This window comes from Hippocampus guttulatus, chromosome 16 (assembly GCF_054856545.1).
Source record: "Hippocampus guttulatus isolate MCC_2025c chromosome 16, RoL_Hgut_1.0, whole genome shotgun sequence".
Taxonomy (NCBI): Eukaryota; Metazoa; Chordata; class Actinopteri; order Syngnathiformes; family Syngnathidae; genus Hippocampus; species Hippocampus guttulatus.
Window position 1 is genome coordinate 1,116,556 of NC_141276.1, and position 22,487 is coordinate 1,139,042.

The following is a 22,487-nucleotide window of genomic DNA, read 5'->3' on the forward strand; positions in this document are numbered from 1 at the left end:
ATAGTATAGTAAGGCTTTTTTAGCCCGAAAAAAACGACATAGTATATAGTAAGGCGTTTTTAGGCCGAAAAAAACGACATAGTATAGTAAGGTGTTTTTAGTCCGAAAAAAACGACCATGTATAGTAAGGCGTTTTTAGCTGAAAAAAACGACACAGTATAGTAAGGCGTTTTTAGGCCGAAAAAAACGACATAGTATAGTAAGGCGTTTTTAGCCAAAAAAACGACATAGTATAGTAAGGCGTTTTTAAGCCGAAATAAACGACATAGTATAGTAAGGCGTTTTTTGACGAAAAAGACGACCATGTATAGTAAGGCGTTTTTAGCCCGAAAGAAACGACATAGTATAGTAAGGCGTTTTTAGCCCGAAAAAAACGACATAGTATAGTAAGGCATTTTTAAGCCGAAAAAAACCACAGTACAGTAAGGCGTTTTTAGTCCGAAAAAAACGACATAGTATAGTAAGGCGTTTTTAGCCCGAAAAAAACGACATAGTATAGTAAGGCGTTTTTTGACGAAAAAAACGACATAGTATAGTAAGGCGTTTTTTGACGAAAAAAAAACGACCATGTATAGTAAGGCGTTTTTTGACGAAAAAACGACCATGTATAGGAAGGCCTTTTTGACGAAAAAAACGACCATGTATAGTAAGGCGTTTTTAGACGAATAAAACGACCATGTATATATAGTAAGGCTTTTTTTGACGAAAAAAACGACCATGTATAGTAAGGCGTTTTTAGGCCGAAAAAAACGACATAGTATAGTAAGGCGTTTTTAAACCGATAAAAACAACATAGTATAGTAAGGCGTTTTTAGGCCGAAAAAAACGACATAGTATAGTAAGGCGTTTTTAGCCAAAAAAACGACATAGTATAGTAAGGCGTTTTTTGACGAAAAAGACGACCATGTATAGTAAGGCGTTTTTAGCCAAAAAAAACGACATAGTATAGGAAGGCATTTTTAAGCCGAAAAAAACGACATAGTATAGTAAGGCGTTTTTAGCCCGAAAAAAACGACATAGTATAGTAAGGCGTTTTTAGCCCGAAAAAAACGACATAGTATAGTAAGGCGTTTTTGGACGAAAAAAACGACCATGTATAGGAAGGCGTTTTTAGACGAAAAAAACGACCATGTATAGTAAGGCTTTTTTTGACGAAAAAAACGACCATGTATAGTAAGGCGTTTTTCGTCAAAAAACGCCTTACTATACATGGTTGTTTTTTTGTCTAAAAACGCCTTACTATACATGGTCGTTTTTTCGTCAAAAAAAGCCTTACTATACATGGTCGTTTTTTTTCGTCTAAAAACGCCTTACTTTACATGGTCGTTTTTTTCGTCAAAAAACGCCTTACGCCTTCATGGTCGTTTTTTTAGTCTAAAAACACCTTACTTTTTTCGTCTAAAAACACCTTACTGTACATGGTCTTTTTTTTGTCTAACAACGCCTTCCTATACATGGTCGTTTTTTTAGTCTAAAAACACCTTACTATATATACATGGTTGTTTTTTTTCGGCTAAAAACGCCTTACTATACATGGTCGTTTTTTTCGTCTCAAAACGCCTTACTATATACATGGTCGTTTTTGGCTAAAAACGACTTACTATACATGGTCGTTTTTTTGTCTAAAAATACTTTACTATACATGGTCGTTTTTTTCGTCAAAAAACGCCTTACTATACATTGTCGTTTTTTTTCGGCAAAAAACGCCTTGCTATACATGGACGTTTTTTTTTCGTCAAAAAATGCCTTACTATAGATGGTCGTTTTTTTGTGTAAAACGCCTTCCTATACATGGTCGTTTTTTTTAGTCTAAAAACACCTTACTATATATACATGGTCGTTTTTTTCGGCTAAAAACGCCTTACTATAGATGGTCGTTTCTTTCATCTAAAAACGCCTTCCTATACATGGTCGTTTTTTTAGTCTAAAAACACCTTACTATATATACATGGTCGTTTTTTTGGTCTAAAAACGCCTTACTATAAATGGTCATTTTTTTGGGTCTAAAACCACCTTACTATACATGGTCGTTTTTTTCGGCTAAAAACTCCTTAGTATACACGGTCGTTTTTTTGGGTCTAAAAACACCTTACAATACATGGTCGTTTTTTTTCCAGCTAAAAACGCCTTACTATACATGGTATTTTTTTTTGTCTAAAAACACCTTCCTATACATGGTCGTTTTTTTCGGCTATAAACGCCTTACTATACATGGTCGTTTTATTTTCGGATTAAAACTCCTTACTATATACTGTATATACAAACAAACAAATCTTTTTTTCCCCCACCCATTTCTTCCTCCCACCCCTTGCGGTCGACTTGGGACCAGTTTGCTGGCTCCCGGTCGATTCTGATCGACGTATTGGGCACCCCTGCCTTAAAATCAGAGGTAATTCGCTGACTAGCTTAGCGCTTAGCACCGTTGTTTGCGCATGAGCGGTGATGCAGTCATCTGATTGGTTGGCCTCTATGTCAATCAAGTAACGGGATTGATGATAGCCTGACTAGCTTAGCGCTTCGCGCCGTTGTTTGCGCATGAGCAGTGATGCAGTCATCTGATTGATTGCCCTCTATGTCAATCAAGTAACGGGATTGATGATAGGCTGACGTTCTGTGTACTTAGTTCCTTTTTTGAATGGCATCGCCACTGACGAGGCGTTTTCGACGCTTGTCATGTGAAAGCCCGGGAGCCGCATTGAACCAGCCAAAGAGCCGCATGCTGCTCGCGAGCCGCGGGTTGGCCACTGCTGCCTTAGAATATGCTACAAACATCACCATGAAAACAACTCCCAAATCAAACACAAATACCGGGTACAGTTAAGAACATCCTTTTATTCAATCAAGTGTTGCTCTTTTCAAACTGTTTTTTTTTTCATTATTATTATGGAAAAGAAACTTTAACACATGCATTTCACCAGGGGCTCATGGAAGTGTGTCTGAGGATGGATTACTGCTTTGAAGGGTAGAGGAGGGGAAGAAGCACGCTTGGTGGTTAAGGTGGTGGTGGTGGGTGTCTGGATGCGGCCCCTCCCTCAACCCCGCTGACCTGGACAACCTGTGCCTCTCCAATATGGCTTCTTAACCGTGGTGCTTGATAATACTGCTGCTGCTGGTACGTTTTAAAGGTGCTTTTTCTTCCGCTTGCCCAGGTCTGTGTGTACACACCACTTTGGTCTCTATGTTTGCAAACACACTGCTAATTTCGAGACTCCATATCGCAAGGCGGTGTGTGACAATTTTTTTTTGTCCCTCTTTTGGTTGTGCTTAAAATGACCCTTTCAGCCTCAATGCCATGGTAACGGTCTGCTTATAAGGTGCTATTAAAAAATGGGCTTTTTTTTCTTTCATCTTTTAATTTTAAATTTTAAAGTGGTTTTCATTCAACCACTTGAAAGGTGCAAAATTGAGTGCAGCGTTTTAGTGCTGCCAAGGAAAAGCAGCTGCAATGGGGGGGGGGGGTGTCAATAATCACGTCCAAATGAGACTATAAAATAGACACAAATAAGGAATAATCTGCCTTTAGAAGCAGTTCTACAGCACATCTCCCTCATTTAAACCCAAATATGATTGCTTGTTGCCTCTCTACCCCCCCCCCCCCCCCCACTCCGACCCATGACAGCCCACCTCCATCCTCAACTCAGCCCAGAGCCCACTGGTGTAACTTGTTCACTTACATTAGCGGTTGAATGGAGAAGCCGAAGAAGATGGGTATGGTAATACAATGTGAAGCATACAGATAAGAATAACATGTGAGCTAACTGCATTCTGCTCAGACAAAAAAATAAAAATAAAATAAAATCTGGTGGTTTTTTTTAAACCCCAACATTCAGAGAAAAGTGAAAAACGGAAAAAGGATGAGTGAGGGGCAGCTACTGACTACTCCAGTGTCCAAGATAGACAGAAGACAAGATACAGAGGAAAGAGAAGCTTTTTTTTGTCCGTTTTTTTCTGCATTTTTCTGCCTTTTTTTAATTATTCAACAATAAAAACAGGAACTAAATCACACCAATTGCCTTTAGTACAATGTATACTGCTTTAAAAAGGAGAAGAAGAGAAACAAGTGGATATAGAAAGATGAAGGAGGGGACTTTTTTTGTTGTTGTCTTTTTTCCTTTTGAGACGGGATTTCAGGAGTATATGAGATGGAATCTGTGAACAAAAGGCACTTTTTTTTCGGGACAACCTTTAAGATGCTCTGACTCTAGGACACTACTTCACCAAACAAATATTTATATTCATTTACAAGTGGGTGACGGGCGAGAAGGGGCGGGGTTCACTTGAATGGGTGACAGCACCACTCGGAGCAAATACAAATTTTCCGACATTATTTTTTCTTCTTTTTTTTTTTACACGGAGTCAAACAAAACTCTTGCCAGACAAAAAATAAAAATCATCATTCATGGTCTTTTTGTTCATCTCCTAAATGGGTAAGAGCTGGTCTCTGTCCCATATTTGAGATGAGATGATACAATCCATATGGCGACAAAAGTTCATGAGGGGAAAAATGCCTTTTGTTCCAACAACCCCCCCCCCCCCTTAACAATGCCCACCTGTAAATACAAAAAGACAAGTAACACACGTTTCCTAAAATGAGCGTTTACGATAAATTTTGTCATCGTGTGTCGTATGATTGATGGAGGCCAATCGGAAAGGACAAAGGTCTCTTCGGGCCACACCGAAAAACAAAGCGTGACGATGAGAATTCCAATTCATCCTTTCCACTGTCCTCAGCTCAACGGTGATAACATTCAAACGTTTGGGTCATCAAGGTGTAAATTCTCTTCAGATTACAAATGTAGGAAAATGTCACCTTTTCAGGGCTACCAACATCATTCTACGAATGCATTTTCTTTTGGGTATGGCTATAACACTCGACGTGAGAAAGCACCAGTTTCCGAGTTGCAAAGATGTTCCTTCAGCCCTCCCGCATGTTCAAAACAAATGATTAGAAATGAAGTTTTTCTTAAAAAAAAAAAAAAAAGGACCACAAAAAGAAGATTATAAAAACAATTCCCCCCTTACTTACAAAGAGTTGGATTTTTTTTTTTCCTCCGCTCTGATATTTAGAGTCCCAGAGCATACGGACTTGAAACACAAATAAGCGATAAACAGAAACAAAAGAGAGATTTGTCCCTCTTGCAACACCCTCAAACAATCGCAAACAAACACACAAATCCTCTCCCAAGGCATTGCACATGGCTCAATCGACGCACATCATTGAGTTTCAACAACAACGCTTCCCATCAAAACAAGAACGAAAACAACTCAATGTAAGCTGATCTTTTGTGGGGTTTTTGTTTTAAATTCATCAACATCATTTTTTCTCCTTTAATTATTATCGTAGTGTCTGCCTTCGCTTTTCTTGTCTAACCTGCCAGTTTGTGCAATTGAGAGGCTGCTACTTCGCTCCGATCAGCCGTTGCTGAGATGCAACCTAACGCTGCCATGCTTCAAAAAATAACTAGACTGCCACTGAGCTTATATTGCAAATAAAAACAAAAGTAGCTATCTATAAATATATATATATATGTGTGTGTGTGTGTATTATATATAAAGATGCTTGCGATTGTCTAGTGAACTGTTCTCTCCCCTCTCCTGCCATAGATTTTTTTTTTGTTGTTTTTCTTTTCCACCATTCACTATAGCTTATATATGAAAAAAGAACCTGAATTCATGTTTGACAAATTGCATAATGGGAATACAGAGGCACTTCCTTTAGATTAGAAAAGAAATGACAGAAGCCACCGTGAAGTGGAACTCGCTCTCTATGAGATGCTTGGCCAACTATCGAGCAGTGAGGAAGGAACGTGGCCGGGCAGTCCAGTTATTTTGTGAGGTCCGGGGGGGGGGGGGGGGGGGGGGTGCTTTCAATGGAACTTTTCCGACGGCCGTCTGAGACTTAAGCCAACCGCTGGGGAATATGGCGACGTTCAAGCATCAAGGCCTCATCAGATTGTCGACATTTTAAGACTTCCCTCTTAGAGTTTACGTGGGCAGCGCGCGCGCGCGGGTGGGTGTGTTTGCATTTAAGACGCATGTGAACACTGCTTTTTAATCGATGATAGAAAAGTTTGGCTGGCGTGTGATTGCTTTAGTGCATTTTTTTTGTTTTGTTTAATCAATAAGGGCTTATCAATTCACAATATACAGGGGCTGACATTACCGGCGACCCACACCTCCTTAAACTAAAGACTAATCCTGTGCATTCCATTCTTTAAAAAAAATAATAAAATCAGCTTTAAAAAAGAAGAAGAAGAAAAAAAGTGGGCACATTGCGACTGAAAACAGAACGATATGTCACATATTCATTTTTGCTCCGCAGTGTGGTTCCCTCCGCTCTTGGAGCAGCGGCCCGTCTGGGAGTGTAAACAACAAGGTAAACGTTTTCGGGAGACCGAAAAAGAGCAACATTCCCAGTTTCAGCAACCTTTCCCTTCTCTTCCATTTCTCTGACTCCGACACTTCGCCATTCGAGAGGTGGCGGCCATACGTGGTCCAAAGGGTAAAACCGCTTTTGTTGACCAAACAAGTTCCAGATATGTTTTCTTTTGATTGTCACAACCTTCTCGTTGGAAACGGTGCAGTTGAACGTTTGCAGGGTTCATACACCTTATTGGGGGTGAACAAAAAATAAATAAAAGGATGTTTACGTTTTCACACATTTTGAGATTGGAATTGTGAAGGGGGGGGGGGAGGGGAGGGGTCATCTTAATTTTGTAAATGGGGAGATGAGCATCATGGATGAATGATTCCAAAATGTCTCTCCCGGTTTGGTCAGAAGGCACGAGGCCCGCTCATCACAATTGCCAAACGTTGATCGAAAGAAGCTTTGTCAATGGTACTTGGGCCTTTAGAGTCCTCATCTTAACGCCAGAACAATAAGGAGGGGGGGCCCACCTCTCCGAAGGCAGCGAGAAAATGTTTGTGTGGTTCACGTAAAACTGTGACACGAATCTGAAACGCAAGCTCTCCCCTGGGGAATTCGGAAGGTGACAAAAGTCGGCGTCAATTCTCTGTTCTGATGCGTTCAATTCCCGAGCCAGTTTGCCACACCTTCGAATGGATCCGGCTACGCGGGTGCTTGTCGGCATTTTTGCTCCTAAAAGGACATGAATGGGCTCAAGGTTCTCGAGAACTCTGGGGAAGAAAGCAAAAGTCCCCCAAAACGTTTGTATTGTTTTCAAATCCCGACCGTGGGCTCGGCTCGAACCGCCTCGCTAAAATGTCCGACGGTGTTTCTTTATAAGGTGCTGTCATTCAAATACAAAAACAATGACAAAATAGTACAAATCCCAAAGGAATTCAAAGAAAAAGAACATGCACGAGATACCGAAAGCAATCACCCGCTTGACAAGAGGGCCAAAGGGAGGGCGATCAATAGCTGCTTATCTAGATTGGCGCGCGCCGATTCGACGGTGTCGCTTTGGACTGCTCATCGATTCGCTCGCGACGGTTCACCGGACTCGCTTTGTAACGACGCATCGCAACTCCGAGAAAGAGGACGCCGTGCCTTTCGAAATGGAGACAAACACCCACATTTTTTTGTTTTTGTTTTTTGGGGGTCCAGACGGGACAAACAAGAGTAGCAATGTGTCGGCTTCTTGTGCCTCGTTTTGTTTCTCCGACAATAAGAGTCGGAATCGGCCGGTCGCGTTGACCTTGTAGTGCACGTCGATAGGATTGGCGTTAATCGATTCGGCCTGGAGGCGCAAAGCCTTCAAGCTATGTTTTGGCATCGTGTCTTTTTCTTTTGTTTTAGTTAGTAGGAGGGCGGAAGGGGGCCGTTTTTTTTTTTCTTCCTATTTCTAGAGTCATTCCGAGAGAGACACGGCGGTCAACGTGACGTGACCGCTTTCGGGTGGAGTATGAAATGCAGCTTTCACGAACAACACGATTGAGTCAATTCACGGCGTGTTTTGTTGAAGTGTTGGTTTACTTTTGAGGCCACCGCGTCCTTGCAAAGAACTCGGCGTCGTTGTCATCCTCGGGATCCTCCCGCGCGGCCGCTGGCTTTCTTTTCAGGAGAGGCGCGCGCCCGCGGGCTGGCCGCTTTGCCGCCTTCGCCTTCACCGTCCTCTCGTCCGCGTCGTCGCCTCCTTACGGCTCCTTCCTCCCAATGAATACGATGAGCCCAGAGTTCCTCCAAATGCTGCGCAATTTTCCTGCGGTGCTTCGTCGGGTTTTGCCTTTGTGAGTGCGATGCGATGTCGTGGCCGGTCGCCGTGTTGATTGGAGGACAATTATCTGTTTCCGATTGTAAAGAAAGATTTCGAGTTGCTGGTTTTCACACAGATCTTGTCAGAGGAACCAAGACTGAAAGAGAGGAAACACAGGAAAGAAATCAGATGTTGTCAGCGTTGAAGGTGTCCTCTTAACTCGTTCAGTGCCAGCCAATTCTAAACCAAGTCCGAAAAGACGGATAAAAACGTCTTTGGGAGTGAATGACTTTTAACAGAGGATACAAAACATGGGACGAACCCATTGGCGACCAAATTAGGAAAGCTTTGACGAGCTCGCAATACAAACCATCGTTTCCTGTGAAGAATTCGCTCACCTTTAAAGTGACTGAAATAAGATAAAACAGCAACTCGCTAAATAAGCGCATGCATTTAATTGTGTTGCAAGAATAACTTCACTAGTCCAAAGTCAACGAGCCCGTGACAAAAAAAGAAGGAGCCCAAAGAACATCCAAGATAGTTGACGGTTTCTCGGATTACGATGGATGTCGTCGTATGCACGAAGTCAAGCCGACAATGTTCCATCAGTTAGCGCATGCGGGTATTTCGACAGAAACATAAACTACTGCTTGGCGGTGGCATTGCAGCAAAGCAGTCAGTCGGAATCCCCATCTGGGAACCGTCAGCATCTGGGCAGAGTTTCACAGCTCACCCAAAGTGAACACAAATAATCTCAACTGCCCCCCTGGGGGGGGGGGGGGGCTTACTGCAGTCGGGGTCATCAATCTCTTCCAAGTTTGAGACAATTAAAGCTTGCGTTAACGACGTTTTCCCCAAAGGTCTTTTTAAGTACTTCCAAGGATGTCTTTTCAAAAGTTTTGCGGCGATGAACATCAGGTGGGCCGATTATTGTGCAGGAATGCCAAGAAGGGATGGAACGCCGTGTTTACAGCCCCACTTTTCAGTTCATGCGCATCCAACTTGCCTTCTCTTGAACCTTTTTTGGAGTTCCGTGAATTGTATGACGGCGAATGTCAACAGAAGTGCATATTTTGCTTTTGTTTTTCAGTCCGTGTGGCAGGCCGGATGGTTTGCGCCGGTCCAGCGGCAGCACGTAGCGACATTCTAAAAAGCCAGCCTGGCAATATCTTCTGATCCTCTCGGGAAGAAGCCTTCGGTCCGGTCAGGCGAAGAGGTCGCATGACGACATCTCCCTCCAGTCCCGGCAGACGTCAACCATGGCAACATCTCCCTGTTTACTCTTGAGTGGCTAAAAGTAGCATGCAAAGCAGAGCTTTGAGCCGGAAGGCTACGCTCCAGTTCTAATTTTGGCTGCGGAGGCTGACCCCGCTGCGCATAGCTTCCTTAAAAGCCAGTTTACTGTTGGCGCCGACGCCGTCTTGCTGAGACCTGTCTGCTGGGCTCTTTCAATTCGGACTTTCCAGGGGGTGACCCCGTGATGCATCAAACTCAGCATGCACAACAGATTGGATCGGGATCCACGGACCCCCCCACGTCTGACTGATCCTACTCCTGCTCTGTTCTGTATTTTGGATGATTCTAGTGGTCAGCAATTTTTGGAATCCATAAAGCCATCAAAATTTGCTGATGACCAGTGTTATTGTTGACTGTTTTTATAATTTCCCTGGAACAAAGGGGCTTTCATTGATGCCAACCTTCCTCCCCTAAATCCTTGACAGCAGAATGTGGACGGTTCCTTCTCTCTTTCTCTCTCTTTCTTTCTTTCTGTCTGCCCAGCCTTTCATACTGATTTGAGGCCCAATCACAAATTCGCGATCAGCTGGCCATGCATGCCATGATGTGTCTCTCATTGCCAGTGCTTCTATTGTGGGTAATTCTGAAGCCACTCGCTTATTTTGTTTTGGGGTTTATTTTTTTTACCTTTCCCCTTTTCTGTTACATATTCAACTTGCCACTAGATGGCATCTGGAACCCAGTCATCAGCATCTCTGAGTCTGCCTCTCTCTCTCTCTCTCTTTTTTTTTTTTTTTTTAAAATCAAATGTATGCCATGCCCTTGAGATTCCTTCAGGTAATGGACTGCAATTCTAAGTAAGACTCGTAAAACAATATAAGCTTCATCTTTGCAGCACCTACTGGGATATTTTGTCCCCGTGTTGTTGTGGGGACGGTTCAGAAAAAAAACGTAGCAAGTGATTAGAACGCATGGTTAAACCAACATGGGAGATTAGGGACAAGGTGTTAGTTGTGAGAGGAAATGCAATGCGGACAATTTGGGAAATGCATTCTGGGTTGGAAACTGTGAGGAAAATGCAATCGAGACTCGCTACAGGCTTGGGTCAGCCTAAAAAAAAAATAAAAAATCCTCTCAAAAGTGTAAGAGCGAGCGGGCAGAAAAGAACGGCACTGGTGAGGAGTGAAAGTATGGAAGGGCAGAGAAACAAGGGGAGGGAACGGCAGAGGAGACTCAGATGGTTTCCATGTGTTCGTGGAGCGGAGCTGGCTCCGGGCGGGTGTGGTTAGATACTAATAAGAAAAGTACTGCTGCTAATGGGGGTGGCTTATGACCGGTGGGGGAACCGAGACGCTCTCTCGCGAGCGGCGGCTAGGGGACAAAACCGGATTGAGCAAGGAGACCGTTTCCTCAAAACGTGCGGCGTCACACTTGACGTCTCACCTGCGTCTGCTGCGGGATGTTCAGAAAGTTGTTGTCCCGTGATCCGATGCCGACAAACCTGTTGGGAGCTGCGGCGCCTGGCGCGGAGTATGCTAGCGAAACAGAAGGGGACAGAGAGCCATCAGTGCGCACAGAGACACAAACAAGCAAGTGAAGCACCGCGTCGCCGATCCGGCATCGCCCTCTAACGGGGCTTCTCTACCTTGTCCATATGGAAGCGCAAACTATTGCATGACAACAAAGGCCATTTCGTCTTTATTTGTATCCAACGTGCACACACGTTTATCGGAAGTCGAACCTTTGCTCGTCGGCAACGCTATTCTTGCCTAATGACTGGCTACGTGGGAGAGATTGTTGTCGTTTCGATTTCACAGATCCCCCACCGAGCGACTTTTTGACGCGGTTGCCGATGCAGACCTTTCTTTGCAAGGCCGTCCCCAAAGCTGAAGAAAACTTTTGCGTATCCCTTTCACAAAGATGGCTGCGAGTTTAGGGGAGGAGCGGCGGTGTCATTTTGGAACACCCGGCGGCGGAAAGGAAGGCTCCTAACGGATTGTTCGGGCAATCTCAAGGTTTGAGATTTTGTCGAAAGGACCGCGAGGCAATACTGAAGTCGTCCACACAAATCGTCCGGTGACACGAGCGGCAAAATGCCATCCAATCTTAAGTGGATGTCCCGAGTGGTCAGCAGCTTTATGAGTGATCTAGACCGTTTCAGGAGCGGGAAGAGGCTTGCTTTGTTGATGTCTTTGCAGAGCACAACAGGCCCTTTGAGTTTCGGCAATACCTTGGTGGCGCACCAAACCGATGCAATTTATTTTCTGTGGGAGAATAAGTTCCCAATTTAGTGGCAAGAGCATTTAACTCGCGATGAAGCGCGGCGTCGAACGGAGAATATCGGCAGGCGTGTCTTTTTGGGGCGTGTACATCTATAAATGTCCTCCTTAGACTCGTTGAAGCCAATGAGGGCTGCAATCTCGTCGACTCAAATGCTCCACAATATGGTGCGAGTCCAGAGCCCCAGATCGCTCCCTCTGTTTAACTCCCGTGGATAAACTCGGCGCTGAAAGTACTTGGGCACTCCTAACACGAACACTGAGGACCATTCAGGGACATTTATAGAGCGCTGGCGTCCAAGTGTGAATATAGGGACCATTCAGGTAGGCTTGGGAATCCACATTTTCAGAATTCACAACTCGGTGTGGAGACTTCAGCTCAAAGACTAAACTGAATATGTACCGTACATGAATACAACAGAGAGAGAGAGAGACAGAAGGAGAAGGCTGAGGTTCAGACTAGTTCAATGGCATGGAAACGGCATACATCCGTTTAGCGTATATCGGGATAACATACAAACGACATAAAGGACTCTCAGACACTGACCGGGGTAAACACAAAGACTACATCTGGAAAACCCGTTCAATTAAAAAGGTGCTCCATCCAGTGCCCCTCCAGTCGCAGGTGAGGAAGAAATTCCGGCTTCACCAAATCTTCGATGCAGGTTCGGCCTACAGCAAACTAACAGAAATAGGACACCGACGACAAGCCACTTTCTGCTGGAATTTCTTTGAAAATCGGTGCCTTCCTCACACCCAAAGTGAGAACCGAGTTCTTGGATTTCAGGTTTCCCCTTGTTGATGACGAGCCATGCGGGGACTCGAGGCTCATTCCAACTGTTGGGACCGGGTAGTGAACCCTGATGCACACCACCAAGGTCACTGTGACCTTTCCTTGCTTGGTCTTCAACTTTTGCAGACGTTTTGGTCTACCTCGCTGCTCTCCACAGTTATTTTGTCGGGGCAGGCCACACTTCCGAGGGTAAAGGGATGCGAGTTGTCGGTCAGACATGAACAACGGTGGCACCGAGTTGGAGGAAGAACAATGGGGATGGGGTGGGGTCGGTCCCTAAAGGGGGCTGCTTGTGTCAAATTCTTTTTCCGATTGCTGTTGGGGTTTTTTGTGGTTGTTTTGTTTTTTTTAAACTTTGATTTGGGTTTCAAAATGGGGTCACTTACACGGAGATGCGGGCGATGAGAGTCCGCCGTCAGGGGGCGTGCTGTTGGGTTTAGAGTCGGGCATAGGGAGGGGCACTGGGCGGGCCACTGGGGGAGGTGGAGGCAGCAAGAAGGAGCCTGGCATTTTGCTCTGGCCGCTCCCGTTTGGCTGCAGACAACACAAATAGGGTCAGGAGGGCGACATGCGACAATCCGCAAACACGGGATGGAAAAAATTAAATAAAAAATGAATGGACGCAGCTCGGGATGCCAGGTCCCCCCGCCCCCCCGAAAAAAAAAAATCCATGACGGAGGTGGGGGGAGGGTAGAGGCAGGCGATGGTGGAAGGAGGGAGAGGAAGGTGGTGGATACAACAACCAAAGGGATGACGTAAGTGGACGGCATCTTTAATGGAGGGGTGAAAAATAATACAGTAGTCGGGACAGGGTTTGACGGGAGCGGGAGCTGGAGCTGGACGTGAAAGGTTCCACGGGGGGTGGTCCATGGTGGGTGGAGGAGGTGTGGAAGAGGTCAGCGAGCAAATTATTGAGCGCCATTCATCCAGAAGATGGCAAGAAATCAAAACCATGAGAGACTACGCTTGGACACAACACGGCACCATCAACAGGACCGGGACCAAAGAACCAAAGTCCAACTAAAAGGGCAACCACAACAAGAGATGGAAACAAAAAGACAACACGGGACTCACATGCCGGACGACGCATGTATCGTGAGTGACTGTCGGTGCGCTGATGGCCGCAAAGTGGGTGGAGCCAAAGGAAGCCCCCTCCCCCCCGAAAAAAATATTTGGAATGCCTTTGTTGATATCACCAAACGGCAAAATGAAAATGACTTTGACTTGACCCATGACCTCGTAAACAAGGCATGCTGTGGAATGTGTTCATTCTTCCGTTTTAAGATGAGACCCGAATGATGCCGGTCGATTCGAAAACAAATAGCCCTTCCCGTCTGTTTTCGCGGTCATGACGACATCGACTACTTTCGGTGACATGTAATTGGGCCGCACCGCACGGAGATTTCGTGTTCTTCAGGTCGGGAAGAGGCGACGGAAGCTTACCTGTCCGCCGGCCTGCCCCGGGCCGTCGGCGCAGACGAACTGCACAAACTCCTTCAAGGGATCCTGTCCAGGGTGGTGGTGATAGCGGATGGTCGGGTGGGTGAAGTAGGGGCTCGACTGCTGGATGATGGAGGGAGACGGGAAGTGCAGGGCCGAGGCAGACGCACGGGGGCTCCCTGCGGACGGAGAGCTTTGCGTTACACCAGTGCGTGCGTGCATGCGGGGGGGGGGGGGCAACAAGGGACAGGCGGCGGCTCGCGCTCATTCTTACAGATGGCAAAGATGAACCACGCATGAATCATGCCTGCACGATGACCGCAATCCCAACAGGAATCATTCAAGTTTCAGTGCAAATCTAAAAATGCAAAGCTTGTTTTCCCATGAAAAGCTCTTCATAGAGGTTCATAGCGACGGCCAATGCTCGCAAATTTTAGGAGCACTCCAGTGATTCTAGAAGGCTTGACAGAGGACGGCGTGCTCTCTCTCTTTCACACATGCGCACACAACACACGCTGCTTTTCTGATGTGGACGCTAACACGCACACGCACACGCACACGCACACGCACACACACACACACACCTTTTAGTCAGCAAGTTTCAAAGTCATACATGGTTCACACAAGCAGAAAACCAAAACGTCCACACATTCAGAATTAGACCCGCAGAGCTTGTAAAAAAAATAAAAAAAGCAAATGCACAAAGAGATCATTGACTGGGGTCTTAAATTAGCAGTTGTTAATGCCCACGCACCAATGAGCTGTTTTGAGGCTGGGATTCATTGCCATCGGTGCAACTTGGCGTTGAGATCCGAGAGCAATATTTGATCTGACTCATTTCTTTTTTTTTTTTTTAACGGTAAAAGTCAAATCATTCATATACACTTCCAAATAGGCTGTCTCAAATAGACAAAGCCTCCCTCTGTCAGAGCGATATCTCCATTCCTAAATCGACTTGATTTATACGAGAGCCCCATCCTTCCCTTAACTGCGCCGGTCTGACCCCCCCCCCCCCCCGCGCCCCATCCAAGCCGACAGCTGCCCACGTAAGGCTGCCAACACTCTCCTACTTACGTCTTATACATTGTGCGCCTGAGTGTACTTCGTGAGAGTGCCAACCCCGATGCATTGCCCCCCAGAAAGGGGGCCTCTCTGCCTCTGAGCCCAGCGACACCGCGCACCCATGCCAGGCTGCCCGCACCCCATCGGCGCCGCCTCCCTGTTCCTATCGTCCCTCTGTTAATCCCATTAAGGGCTGGGGGAAGGCCAAACTATCTGGGAGTAGAAGGGGGGTGGGTTGAGAAAAGGTTTATGGCGGTAGGGGCGATGATGACGGGATGGACTTTGGGTCCTGCGACCTTCTACTCAGCTGAATGTGGGGGGCGGGGGGGGGGGGGAGCAGCACCTTGCAGAAGGAGTGCCGTGGGAGGGTCGCTCGAATGTGCTTCTCAATCCCACTTCTACGTCTCCGTAGAGCCCTTTGGGGCATGTCTTTCATTAAAAAAAAAAACGGCGATGATGGGGTTGAAGCGTTACCCCTGCATGGAAACAGCACCGGATTGAAGACGACAAACAACGCTTCGCATCTAATTCGTGTCTGCAAATTTGAACAGGCCACTGAAAAATGGATGGCGGGCAGCAAAAGGCCCCGGTCCGTCATTTAGACACCCCTGGTATACGCGAATGAGCGGATTTGCCGGAGCTGCGGCCGATCGGCAGTTAATGAGCCACCTCATCGCGTCAAATTGGATGGATGACTTGATAAGCCTTTCATGTACCCAAACTACACACACACACACAAAATAAAAAGCTCCTGGACAATTATTTACAGAGAGCTTCGTCTTTGGCTGGATTCACACGCGTCCCCTTTCCAAATAGAAGAAGACCCTCCCCCAGCCGCTTTATCTGCGCCGTGGCGATAAAATGAAGAGAGCTGCAATTTATTGTCTGGACTGGTTTGGCTTTGTTTGATATCTGCCGTTATCACGAGCTTCTTGCTTCAGCGTGAGGGACGAGCAGCTGGTTCACAAAGCATTTCGCTCCAAGTGATATTCTTTTGCTTTTGCCAGTCCTCAATAAAACAGATGCGATCGCTGGATCACTCGATCAATCGGTGTTTCGAAAAAAACAAAAACAAAGGCACATTCATCAATATATGCATACACTTTACGTATGACGGGCAGATGGCCCCACGGAAGCAGAAGTCACACGTTGGACAAAAACAAAGGCGCATTCATCAATATAGTAAGCGGCGATCCATTGAGAGGAAAGAAAGTCGATAACCAGCGAAAGTGTGACATGACACGACATCCGTGGCAACGGCAGCCATTTTCTGAGGTTGAAATGTTTAGCGACTAGCGACTTGACGTAAGCATTCATCTTTAGTTGACTGAGGATGATTAGTAGATATGGGCAATGTATCGATATCCATCCAGTTTTCGGATAGAAACACCCACACACCCACACATCATATTGATGTATTTTCCAAAGTAGAGGATGTCATTGCTCATTGAGCGGTTCGAATGCTTGATGCCGACTTTCGCACAGCCGGCATCATTCCCACTCAATGCCCCATTCATAACCGGTGAGTCAAACCAAGCATGAAAATGGTTGAACGTAAGCTACGAGGCTTACTTTTGGGAAGCAAACACTTGACATCTGACGGGCAGATGGGCCCGAGGTTTTTCACGCTAGAAGACAAACAGCAGTCCCCAAAAATTCTGCGTTTGCGTCAAACATCTCTGTTCATCATCTGTCCCACCACCATCTACCGACAGAGAAGCGCAGGAAAGGCACAGGCCCGGAATGCCCAGAGCTGTCACCGGTGTGTCCGAAACCCTCCGATATTAGAAGAGACAGACGAGGAGGCGGAGCCAAGCGCAGAAGAGCTACCTGCCAGATCCGAAATTCCCAGCCGCTCTCATTTCCCTCGAACCACTGCTCCCGCTCTTGCTTTTGGGGGTGGGGCTCAAGTGGTGGGAGTGAGTATGAGGATAAGGGGGAGGGAAGGAGGGGGGGTTGATGGGGGGGGGAGGAGGGAGCGATTAGGGTCTGGAGCTGGGTTGGTCTCACCTGGTCTCACTCCCGCCAGCATTGGCAGTGGGTGGTGGGTGAACGCCATGCGGGGGGACCTCGTCTGGGAGGACAGGGCGCTGAAATCGAATTTCCCCGGCTTCTTAAGAGAACCAGGCGATGACAGTCCTGGTAAAAAAAGGGGATCAACAAAATGGCAGAACAGAGACGAGGTTTTAATGAAACATGGCTGCGGTGCTGACTTTGACTCTGTTAATTAGGAAAAAAAAAAAGTGTCGCTTGAATTTGATTGCGAGAATCCAAAGATTACGATTGACTGAAATCAATGTGAGGTCATTCGAATCATCGTTGATTTAGTCGAGTGGCTTCACAGACCGATGGCTCGATGACACTCACTGTCCATATTTGGGTAGAGTTGGCGAGCTGTCGCCCCGCTGTCAAAATGGGGCGTAGGATGCGGGGGATGGGGGGGGGGGGGTTGGTGAGAGGCCACGTTTGAAGCGGTCAGCGTCAAAGGGAAGTGACGGACGGACGGGGAGGGCGAGGATCGTGACTGGGCGCAGAGCATCAGGAGACGGGAGAGCTGGGAATTGTCGTGGCGACCCAACATTACCGCGAGCGCGGCCAAAGCCCATCTGATGACTCATCCTGAACCTCGACAAGCTCCACCCGCGGCAAAGGGACGCACGGGAACGCACGACACAAGCAGCAGCTACGTTTAGCCTCTCCAAACGAATGAATGAGATTCGGCTTGGCCGGCGGGATCGAGCGAGGCAACAGCAGAGACGTTTCAATTCCATCTGGCATTTTCTAACGCCGCTTAAAGACATGATGGGTCACGTTCAAGTGACAGCGCACACGCGCACGCGCACGCACGGGCTGTTGAGGCAGGGTGGTGAGCACCGGGCAGGTTGCCACGGAAGCCTGCAAGAAGGCTGCAGATGGACGCGAGAAGGATTTTCGAAACCGGCCGTGTACAAATATATTCAAGTGCCCCCCCCCCCCCCCCCTGGCTATAAACGTCAGCTGAGGTGGGGGACCTGGATGAAACATCCGGCATTTTGATTTTAAAAAAAATAAATAAAAAAAAGGGGCATGCTTAGTACAGGCCCAGCTGACCAATGGACCAGAAAAAGGGCCCAAAGTGTGAGCGCTACGGTCGGCGCACCGAGCGAATTGATTTGGATCGCGGAAGGGAGCAATTTCGCATCTCGAGCTTTGAGGGCCAGACCCAAAGGCCGTAGTTGACCTCCGCAGCGTTGACATCAAGTGGAAATAAAGCTCCGGATACAACAATCCGCAAAGCCGGACAGCAGTTTGGGAAGTCAAAGTACAGAAGAGGATGCTGATGGAGTCAGGAGGACTGCATTTTGTTTCTCCGGCGGCAAACTATGCTCATGTTTGGCTTTTACGGCATTTGCTTCAGAGGACAATCATTCCATTGCGCAACTCGTCACAAAATCAAATCTTCTCATCATCGAATGAAACAAAGATGCGTGGGTGCTTACGATGACGAATCGCAGGCTGGCAAAAGTAGTTTGAGCGAGACCCCCCCCCCCAAAAAAAGCTTTCCTGGGGATTAGCCCCAGTGCTCGAATAGCATCGGTACTGAGCAATCTCTATTGGAGTGTGACATGTCAACAGGCTGGCAACCACCCAAGCCTCCGATCGTCGCGGTACAGGTGCTTAGCGCGCACACACATAAGTGCAAGAAATAGCAGAAAGGTACTTCACAAACACTCACTCAGATTTGCAAGGGGGGGAAGGGGGAAGAGCGCCCCCGATGAGCTGACTCGCTTTCACATCATCGGCACTCTTAAATGGCAACCAAGGGACTGCACTTGAGGCAACGTAAGGACACCATGACCACATGCATACACCCCAACACAATTGTCAAAAGTCCACAAACACTTTTACACAACGGTTGAGCAGCATTGAAGGATTTTCCCACCAAAGCGGGCGGAGAGAAAGAGAGAGAGAGAGAGAAAGTCACGATGAATCACATGAACACCTTCAGAGCTTTTCATTCAGGTTGAGCGGTACACCTCGAGAGCGGGCCCAGTCCTTTCCCTCAAGCCCCCCCCCCCCCCCCCCTCCATCACTCTCAACACCGTCACCGCCACCACCGGAGCAGATGTCTGCCGTAACCCAGTAGCTCCCTTCGCCGCAGACACATGGAGCCGCCATCTGGACTGGAACGCGGCCCCCTCTCCAGATTGCCCGGTGCGGATGTGTGAGTGCGTGTCACGGAAAGACAGTGTGATAAAATCACGCTTTTGCACGTGCGCCTTTACAAAAGGCGCACAACGGTGACCGAAAAAAAAAAAAAAAGGCTGCCTCGGAGACAGAAGGCATCGCGCCCATTGATGATACATCTGGGGGGCCTTTTACTCGTATTTGGTCGGGGTCACGTGCCATCGTTCAGAGGCGGGTCTGCGGCAGGTGGGACACCCTTCCGCGGCTCTGTTTAGACAATCAAGAGCAGGAGAGTCCCAAACGCTCTCGTTCAACAGTTCTCAAAACACACCCGAAGCACTGAGCCTCATCTCCTTGACAACTTGGAAGCGACCTCTTTTTTTTTTTTGCACATCATTCAAGATGCACGGCGGCGTGCTTCAATCTTTGTTTGAGCTCACGGCAGCTACATGTGCAGGATACGGTGGGTGTGTTTGTATCTAAAACATGATTTTTTTTTTTTAAATTTACAGGTCAGTAACCCATTTAATCCCAAATTTTTCCCAGACATGTAAAAGTCAAAATCAGCTGTCATTGGTAGCTCTTTTAAAGAATCAGTCATAAAAAAGCCTGTAAATTAAATCATTGTTGTCCTTCACAAATGTGACCGGCGGGATTAAAGCCAACCGAGCTAGTAGTGTGCAACTACCGATCTTAAATTTAATCCGGTCAGGTTTGGTTTTTAATAATCAGTAAATGTGATGGGTTTTCGTGCACTGGTGTTTGTTTGTCTGTTCGTTCGTGTTTTTTATCCCCCAGATGCCGCTCGGACAGAAAGACGGACGGGCGCTGACCGCTAAGATAGCGGGCGACCGAGAGGCTTCGCTAAATCCGCGGAGGACAACAGCAGAAAAATGGACCCCGGAGCCAGAAAACAAGACGCGCGGGCGACGGAGAGAGAAGCGCTGGCAGAGAAACGTCATCAAAGAGAAGAGAGGAAGGATGCGAGGTGACGGCGGCGCCAGCACACATATGAAGAGGAACATGTACACAGTAGAATGTTTAATGTTGCTCTAACCATGGTAAGGAAACTGCACTCCATCGCTCTCATGCTTAATCTTCCTCTCCTGCACACTGGCCAAATGGTGCTGCACTGAAAGGCCAAACAGGGGAGAAAGGGAAGAGTTAACAGTGGAAGACGGGGAGGAGAGAAGTGGACGGAAAAGGAAACAGATGGAAAGAGTGAGAGGGGGAGAAAGAGAGGTGGTGGTTAAATCGTGGACATCGAGGGGATTCGCGCCGCAGGGCGCGGCGTCTTCGCTGCCGCGCCGATATCGGACGGCGGCGTGTGAGCAGGGGTGACAAAAAAGACAAAACAAAAAACAGCATTTGGAAAAAGACATCGCGACGAGTACAATGCGAAAAAAAACGAAATGAAGATGAAAAATAGGACCGACTCTTGGTGTCGACTTTCGGGACTCCCTAAAGCACCGGTCGAAGAAATCTATTCAAAAAAAAATCTATCGTCCAACAGAACAAACAAACAAAAAAGTCCCTTTACTGTAGGCCGACGTTGAAAAGAGGAGTAAAACGCACGACAAAAGATTTTCCAATTGGAATCGGAAAAAAAAAAGAACGATCCGAACTATCCCGCGGCAGGCACAGTGGCAGACACGGCGGGACCGGAGTCTTTGTCAGACTCGTAAAGATCGCCCAAATCAGGCAGGAGTCGGAAAAACAAGTTGGAGCGTCGACGGTGCGCCAAAGGCTTGGATGGGGAAACTTTTGGGTCCACTTCAAGTCAGTTCTTTTTATTTGAAGGCACAGCCTTAAACGAATCTTTCTTTTTTTTCCTTCCCATTTTAAACAACATTTTGGATCTTTTTTTTTTTTTTTACTGGTCTCGAACAAAATGGCACATTTCGGATCAATTCTATTCAGTGTTTCAAAACAAAACTAGCGCAAACCTGTCAGGCTTGTACTGCCCCTTTTCTTTTCTTCTCCAAAGAGTTTCAATTGGTTTCGGTCGAGGCTCTGGCCAGGCCATTTGAAAGCGAAAAATTCATTCATTCATCTTCCGAACCGCTTTATCCTTACTAGGGTAACAAGTTTTTTTTTTAACATGAACTGGAAGGTGGCATCCGAGACCGCCAACTACCTCCCCGCATAGACGAACGAGCCCTCCGCCAGTCTACCTCTCTGAACTTAAAACACCGGCTCTCATCCAACTTTCCGCCACGCCAAGGTAGCAAATAGCCCCGAGTTCCGCGCAAAACGCCGCCGTCTCAATCCAACGATCGATGGTCTTTTCACGTCGGAACGAAATCATTCGGACATCGTGACGGTGATCTGACTTGAAGCGGGCCTCGTGTCCAAAGCGCGACGAAGCCACGTCCGGTCAAGGGACGGGGACGGATTACCTGCATCGACGTCGTTGGGCCAACCGCTGGACTGCGAGCTGCTGCCGGCTGCCGGCGAACGGCCCGAGTAGAAGACGTCGTCCACCGGGCTCTCCATCTCACTGTCGTCAATGGACTTGCGCTTGTTGGAGCTGAGGAGGAAGAACGGATGAGGTGGCTTTGAGTCTCCGTTGCGGCGGCGAAGTACGGTATCGATGACCTACGCTCAAGTTCAACCTCACGCCAAGTAACGCGAGTCCCGATTTTGAGTGAACATGCCGTATCGCGTTTCGCCCCGCCGCGAGAAACCGAACACACGAGCCGATGCGATGCCGGGATGCATTCCGCGTGTGACCGCGCGTTCTTATCGGCTCACACGTCCGCCAACCATAAAATATAAGGCGGCACAAAGCGCACGGGCGCTTCAAACTGCGCGCGCGTGTGACGGCTTGCTTGGCTTTTGTATGAGTGCGAAGGAGGGATCTGTGTTGCGTTAGTATCGAGGGAGATATGCTGTGGTGAGCGTACCTCCGTGGGAGACTTGCGTAAAGCTCCATTTCGGTCCTGCGGCGTAAGATGAGCAGGAGAGGACGAGGAAAAACATGACGGATGGAATTGGTCGGTCAAATGAAAGGAAATGAGAAAGGATTAATGATGAAGGAGGAACAACGGGGAGGAGAAAGCACAAGTGAAAAAGCGGAAACAAGCCGAGCGCAAGAGTACAGCGGAATTCGCGAATGCTGAGGATCGATCCGCACGCTAGCGGCGCGCGCTAGCGGCGCGCGCTCGGAACGCTCGCTCCAATGAGATTTGATACCAAAGTACGGAATAACGCTTTTTACAGAAATAACAGGAACAGATATTGCCACAATAATATCTCATCGATGATATTTTGCTTTGGGTTTGTTTGTTTTTTCCCCTCGGGCTGTGAGGAAAAAAGACGCTTTCTCTCGAGGCCACTTTTATCCTATCTGGA

General features: G+C 47.3%; 1 protein-coding gene across 13 annotated transcripts in view; it reads right to left on the minus strand.

The window, feature by feature from the left end:
* Window positions 1-2,812: 2,812 nt before the first annotated feature.
* The window catches only part of nfixb (nuclear factor I/Xb), a 95,113-nt gene continuing 75,438 nt past the window's right edge, over window positions 2,813-22,487 (minus strand). For 5 of the 13 annotated variants that reach the window (XM_086132184.1, XM_086132183.1, XM_086132186.1 and 2 more), the window contains 8 exons: window positions 22,040-22,075; window positions 21,533-21,663; window positions 20,191-20,265; window positions 16,977-17,105; window positions 13,908-14,083; window positions 12,851-12,998; window positions 10,836-10,927; window positions 2,813-8,313 (listed from right to left, as the gene is read on the minus strand). In XM_086132184.1, the coding sequence (XP_085988310.1) occupies window positions 8,299-8,313; window positions 10,836-10,927; window positions 12,851-12,998; window positions 13,908-14,083; window positions 16,977-17,105; window positions 20,191-20,265; window positions 21,533-21,663; window positions 22,040-22,075 (802 nt within the window). In that variant the 3' untranslated portion in view covers window positions 2,813-8,298. The remainder of the gene's footprint in view (window positions 8,314-10,835; window positions 10,928-12,850; window positions 12,999-13,907; window positions 14,084-16,976; window positions 17,106-20,190; window positions 20,266-21,532; window positions 21,664-22,039; window positions 22,076-22,487) is intronic. The other 8 variants (XM_086132185.1, XM_086132187.1, XM_086132192.1 and 5 more) reach the window with 8 other exon arrangements.